The 7033-nt window shown below is 34.8% G+C and overlaps 1 protein-coding gene and 1 pseudogene across 1 annotated transcript; one reads left to right on the top strand and one right to left on the bottom strand.

Annotated features, from left to right (window-relative positions):
* Positions 1 to 273: 273 nt before the first annotated feature.
* Positions 274 to 633, bottom strand: LOC145059736 (uncharacterized). Its single transcript, XM_079007534.1, has one exon. It carries the CDS (start codon positions 631 to 633, stop codon positions 274 to 276), a length of 360 nt encoding a protein of 119 aa, XP_078863660.1.
* A 3243-nt stretch (positions 634 to 3876) lies between these two features.
* On the top strand, positions 3877 to 5507 carry LOC145058514 (E3 ubiquitin-protein ligase PUB23 pseudogene; annotated as a pseudogene).
* Positions 5508 to 7033: the final 1526 nt, after the last annotated feature.

The raw sequence follows: 7033 nt of genomic DNA, 5'->3' as shown, positions 1-7033 counted from the left end.
AGGAGGTCTTAGTAGGCTGCCAAGCTGCATTTACGGATTAGGGAGTCTGTTTTAGCTCCATAAAAAGTTAGAAAATGATCGGTTGCTCCTTGAGAACCTGAAGCATAAGAAGAACTAAAGGAAACATTAGTATTATCCATACCTTGGAAGCTCCCCGCCCATTATTCTCACATTTATTAATTTTTTTTTTCGAGATTTTCTGTGGTTCGAGGAGGAATAAAAAGTAGCCGAAGAGGTAAGTGGAGTATCGCCAAGTAAGTCGGTTGCTTCTTCTCATGAATCATAAATCAAGAGCATGTTTTTGGATTCAAGGAATGATGGAAAAGGTTTTGTATTTGTGACAACATCTACAATGTTATGGTAGGATGGAAGGAGTTCTCGAAGAATTCGCATCACCAACTCAACATCATCAATTTGAGAGACATAATCAACTAATGCTTCAGCCAAGTTCTTTAAGGAATGACAAAAATCGGCAATGGAGGAAGACCCTTTCTTGGTGTTGTGAAAATTTTCTTGAAGTTGGAGCATTCGTGACATTTTGTTGTTGAGAAAGAACGCATGAAACGTATCCCATAAATCTTTTGAGGTGCTATCATCACTGGAGATGATTTGCAACAGATTTGCATCATACATTGAATAAAACTATGATTTTATCCTAAAATCAATAGCATTCCAATCCTCATTTTCATCTCCCTGAGGTATGGATTTTCCATTGATATGCCCATGAACTTTAGCACATTTGCACATGTACAAGAAAATTATGCGCCATAATTTGTATTTGGAGCCATTGACAGGTAATTTGAAGCTAAACTTTGGAGCCATCGACGGCTAACTTGAAGCTAAACATTGAGTAAACATTAATAAGGGGCAAAGACTGATTGACTAGCACTTGGAGTCGAGCCCATGGAAGAAGAGGAGTGCGTTGGAAAAAATATAATAAACGAGTGAAAAATACAAAAACTAAATTTAATTAGGACACGAGATAAGAGGCTAGAAGCTTACCTTGGGTAGATGGAAACTAAAGAACCAATGGTGCCTCCGTGTACAATAATTGCAGGGCAGAACAACTTCAACGATCGAACAAAAGTTGTTGTGAGAGGATCGACAACAACAATAAAAATCAAATAACACAGCGACTACAGGAGGGTAGGAAAGTAGGGATCTGCGACTCCTGTAAGGAAGAACAAAACAAAAAGGAGGAGAGTTAGGGAGGTTACCGGAACAGTTTGATTGCAAGAAGTATAGTATATCAGGAAAAAAAAAAGACAAACTTGCATCTAATGCATGGTGAATCAAGAATAGGCGTAAGGTGTAATGGTTCTAATACAATGATAGAGTATGTGGAAAACTCATAATTAAGATTACGTGTGTGTGCGTGTGTATATATATATATATATATATATATATATATATATATATATATATATATATATATATATATATATATATATGATACTATACAAAGAGTATAAAACAATAAAACAAAATAATATTCTAAGAATTAGGTTATTATAATAAGAGAAAATTAAAATCTAGCCATATTTCTTAATGACTTTTTAGTTAATAGCCAAAAAATAGTCTTTAGCCAAAAATAGCCTATCAAACAGTGTTTCGACTAAAAACCTACGGTTTGAAGAGTTTTAGAGGTAATAATCTACGATTTACGGCTAATTGGCTACGATTTTGGAGTTCATCTACAGTTTGGTGGCCCATTAGCCCAAAATATATAAATTCAGAAAATTTTATTTAGGTCATTTTTGGTTGTACGAAAAACAGTAGGTAACGGAGAAAAACAGTAGGTTTGTAGGCCTCACCTACAGTTTTGTTCGTAACTAGAATGACGTTCATCCCAACCTGGAAAATAGCGTTGTTGAGAACATACCATAGGTGAGTAACTTCATCTACGATTTTATCGTGCATGTATATATATATATATATATATATATATATATATATATATATATATATATATATATATATATATATATATATATAAATAGGAGGCCAAACCGTATTACATGACGAAACCACAAAAGTCTTACTCGAGGCTATAATTTGGTTAGCTTTTTTGGCTATTGGCAAATTTTTAACTGTTAAATAAAAAGTATTAATATTTTTGGCTAAATTAGTAATTTCCTCTTATAATAATTGTATTCAATGTTTTTAATTTACAAAATATTCCATCCCTTTCAAATCAATACTTGTGTTTCATTTTTGGTTTGTCTCAAAATAATAGTTACTTCTAAAAATAAATATCATTTTTATAAAATATCCTTTATTAAATTAAATGTAACTATCATAGAATTAAATACAATAAAATGGTATAATTGTTATTTCATCAAATAAAATTAATTATAATTAATGTTTTTTTATATATTAATATGTAAAAAAATAATTTTAGGAGCGAAAGAAATATAAAAAGAAAAACAACTACAAATTGTGATAACGAACAATACTTGACCCAATTCTTTCTGATGTGGATAGAAACTTAGTGGACAGAAACTTAATCGTTAATAGACACGTCGGGTCCGGATCCTTAATCGCAAAGGAACAGCCAACTAGGAAACTCAATCCAAATCCACGGATCCACAACTGTCGGTAGCCACTTTTCGAAAATAAGCACGAGTAACGATGGGATTTAAGAGGAAATGGTTGACTTTTTGAAAGAGAGAAAGTCAAAACAAGTTGTATTAGGAGACATCATTTCCAATTAAACATCACTAGTATCATTACTACTCAAAAATTGCCCATAACTAGAAAAAAAAATTCAAATACATCACCAAAGTTATCTTTTACAAACTTAGATACTTTTTGGCTTGGGATATTTCCAATTTTGGTTCTAAAATTAAAATCCACTGGTTGATATTGCTGTATGTAAACAAAATTTAGAAGAAGCCTATATATAGATTAGAACCATAGCATGAAAAGAATTTGTACATTTATTGTCAAAATATCTCTTATATCATGAATAAAGATTTCAATCATTGGTTACCAAAATTTTTGTAGCTTTTAAAGTTCCTCAAGACGTTTTTATATACAAGAGACTATTATGTAGTGCTAACGAATGTATTTGACTATTTTTACAAGGCTAGAATCGACTTTTAGTGCCTCAAATGCTAAAATTTTACATTCATCATCATGCTTTTTGACGATACTATGTAGAGAAAATATTTATCGATGTCTATGTCATACATCTTACCAATATGTTTCCCCTCTTGCAAACATCTTTTTTTTCTTAGAACTTGGATCATACGTGGATTTTGGTTTTAAATTTCTGGATTTATCAATTATTGAATGTAAGGACTGTTTGATGACCTAATGAATTCATTTAGAGGTTATATCTAAGTCATTTAATACAACCGATACAATTTCTAGATAATTTCTAAGCAAATCAAAAACCTCTAAACGATTTAAAAAAAAAAAACTACATTATATGAACTACTAAAAGGTTGGAACCGTTCGATAGTAACCATCTAAATTGTTCATAATTTGGTATCCTTTAAAGGTTTTAAGCAAATTATAACAAAATATTTTAACCAATTGCTCTTTTGAATTCAAAACCGACTCAAATTGTAGAATTGCAAACATAAGGCACTAAATGAAAAGAATATTAAAATAGAAGGACCTAGAAGTGGATATTCCTTTATAGAGAAAGTCATATCCTTCACATTTTTGCTGTTTTACATGATCGCCACACTTTATCTGGCACATGCATTTATGACCGAGTTTCGTTGTCCACTTCTTGAGCCTCACAAAGTTAATTAAAAAGTCAAATTTCATTTCTCTTTGACCAAATATTATGCTTTACTTTTTCATTAACTTGACTTTTGAATAAACAAATATTATTTCTTTTTCTCACTCAACCCCCACCGATATATAAAACCATAAACCTATAATGGGAGATCATAACAAATATTCACAAACAAGAAACCTCTACTTTCATTCATTCAAGGTTCAAAAAAGACATTCAGTTATCAATCTTTCTTCTCAAAGCTATTGTGGGTTGTTCTTGAAATTTATCCATTCTATAATGGGAGATCATAAGAATGTCGAAGTTCCTCCATTTTTCGTTTGTCCCATCTCTTTAGAACTCATGAAAGACCCTGTAACACTCCCTACAGGGATCACCTATGATCGAGAAAGCATTGAGAAATGGTTATACGCTAAGAAGAACAACACTTGTCCGGTGACAAAACAGGTTCTTTCAGATCTAGATCTTACACCAAATCACACCCTTCGTAGATTGATCCAATCTTGGTGCACCCTTAATCCGTTGTCTGGTGTTGAAAGAGTCTCCACGCCTAGGATTCCGATTTCGAAATCCGAAATTCTTAAACTCCTCAAAGATTTGAAGTATCCGAATCTGCAAATGAAGTCGTTGAAGAGATTGAAAGTGATTGTTTTGGAGAACGAAACAAATAAGAGGTCAATGGAGGCGGTTGGAGCTGTTGATTATCTCGCTCATATCTTAAGCGACCAGAAGAATGTGACGTCATCTTCACCGGCCGCAGAAGACTCCGACGTGGAAGGTTTCGAGCTGGTGACGCCGGCTGACGAAGCTCTAGGTATCCTTTACCACATGCATCTGTCTCAAACTGGGCTTCAGGGTTTGTTTGCAAAGACTGGTGATTTCGTTGAGACGTTAACGAGCGTGATGCAACGCGCCGCCAACTATGAGTCACGTACATACGCCGTCATGTTATTGAAATCGATGTTTGAGGCCACCAGCCAGAATATGCAAGTGACGTCGTCGTTGAAGCCTGAGTTCTTCATGGAGTTAGTCAAGATTTTGAACGATCAGATTTCCCAAAAAGCCACAATAGCGACATTGAAGTTACTCATTAACGTTTGTCTATGGGGGCGGAATAAGATAAGAGCGGCGGAGGCAGCGGCGGTTCCGGCATTAATTGACCTCCTACTAGATTCCTCCGACAAGAGGCTTTCAGAGATGGTATTATTGGCGTTAGACCTGCTATGTCAGTGTGCTGAAGGGAGATCGGAGCTGTTGAAACATGGTGCAGGTTTGGCCGTTGTTTCTAAAAAGATATTCAGGATTTCACAGTTGGCCAGCGATAGGGCGGTGAGGATATTGCATTCAGTGGCGAAGTTTTCCGGCAACGCCACTGTGGTGACGGAGATGTTGCATCTAGGAGTGGCGGGGAAGCTTTGTTTGGTGCTGCAAGTAGATTGTGGTAGCAAGATGAAGGAGAAAGCTATGGAGATCTTGAAGATGCATGCTAGGGTTTGGAACAATTCTTCTTGTATACCCAGTAATCTACTTATATCATATCCATCATAAAACAAAATTTGAGATTTTAGGGTAGATAATTTGACGACATTTTAAACATTTGATTTAACTGATTGTATACATATATACTTTGAGATTTTAGTCATTTGAAAAGAACAACGTGACTAAAAACTCACAATGTAATACTTGATAGAGGTTCAATTTATTCAAGATTTGTGGATCCATAGGAAACAAAAGTAAAGAGTTCATTCGGTTGTAATTTTCATCTATATTTTCTTAATTATTTCCAGGCCATTAAATAAAGCTATATATAAATCTTACGAGTTTAATTCGTTCTTTCATTCATATTCATATCGTAAAACGAGCATCTCATTTTCAAAGAAATAATAGTTGATGGGATCTTCAGGATTTCGTTTCTGAAGGCCTGGATTTAATGCCAAAATCATAAAATCCTTATAATAATTAATATTTGAAAACTTCCAATGTAGGAACTTAATTTGGTTTGTTAGGCATGTCTATGTTCTGTGTTGGGTTAATCGGATTTATGAGTGCGAGGTATTCTGTAAAAAACCTTTTTATTTTAAGTATTTGATTTAGATTAGGAAGTTGTGTGCTTGCTTAACAAATATTACGTATCTATTAGGTTTAGGACTCTTTTGTTTTCCTTTAATTACATGTAATGTTTCCCTATTTTGAATAAGATTAAGCATTAAGCATCATATCGTTTCTCTTCTTTTATTTTGTCCTTTGTTTTTCTTCGTTGTTCATATCAGAGGATTTATCAAGTTTAGTTCAACACTTGGTATCAGAGCAAGGTTAAGACGGTGCCGGTTTGAGAGTCGACTTTCGAAGGGGAGGAACCTCCTGGTATATATTTAGTTAAAAAAAACCGCTTTTGTATAGAAACTCAACAAGTTGGAGGGCCCAAACTCGTCGAGTAGGGAATGGATTTGGACGCGGGTTGTGAAGTCTACTCGACGAGTTGAGAGCCTCAACTCGACGAGTAGGACGGGCAGAATGAAACCCTAATTTTTAGGGTTTTGCACCTTATTTAAGCACATTAACCTCCATAGACTGGCCTCATTTACAGCCTCCAAGTCACAAACTCTAAATCTCGAAACCCTAATGCATTGTGTGAGTTTGTGAGCCATCGTTGAGAGAGTTTTGTGTGTTTAAAGCTTGTGGAAGAAGAAGAAGCTTGAGGATTCAAGAAGGAGTTTGTAGATCCAGAAACTTCACCCCATTCTCGTCACTTTTTGGTAAGCAAGTCTCAAACTTGCCAAATGATTGCTTAGATCTCTTTCTTAACACTTTTATTGGGTTTTTGGTCCAAATATCTTGATCCTTGGGAAATGGACGTCCCAAGTGAATACCCTTTCAGATCTAGGGTGTTGAAGGGCTTTCATGGCATAAAGGTGCAAACTTTATGGCCATATAAGCCCATGCAACCTTTAGACTACCATTTGGCCTTTTAAGCTCCAAAGGGCCATGCATGAAGAGAAAGTTAAAGGTTTTACGTGTTCATCTAGTCTCTAAGGTCCAAATCTATGTTTGTACACCCTATCTTGAGGTATTGATGGCTTTTGGATCAAGATCTAGATCTTTTAGAGTTAGGGTTTAAGCTAAATATCTTGAGGAACGGTATTAACGGGTAAAGTTTGAAACTTTACCCTCTAAGGATATTTCCAGTCTATATCTGAAGTATGGAGCTTAGATCGGAAGATTAGTGACATAATCTATTAAGATAGCTTAACAGACTGAAGAACTCGAGGAGTTCAAAAAGGA

Source organism: Lactuca serriola, chromosome 6 (genome assembly GCF_051521515.1).
Source record: "Lactuca serriola cultivar US96UC23 chromosome 6, Lser_US96UC23_V15, whole genome shotgun sequence".
NCBI classification, from domain to species: domain Eukaryota; kingdom Viridiplantae; phylum Streptophyta; class Magnoliopsida; order Asterales; family Asteraceae; genus Lactuca; species Lactuca serriola.
This window is presented reverse-complemented; position numbering and strand designations above follow the sequence as displayed.

Excerpts from the sequence above, each read along its gene's own strand:
- LOC145059736 (XM_079007534.1), bottom strand. The coding sequence starts at position 633 with ATGTATGATGCAAATCTGTTGCAAATCATCTCCAGTGATGATAGCACC.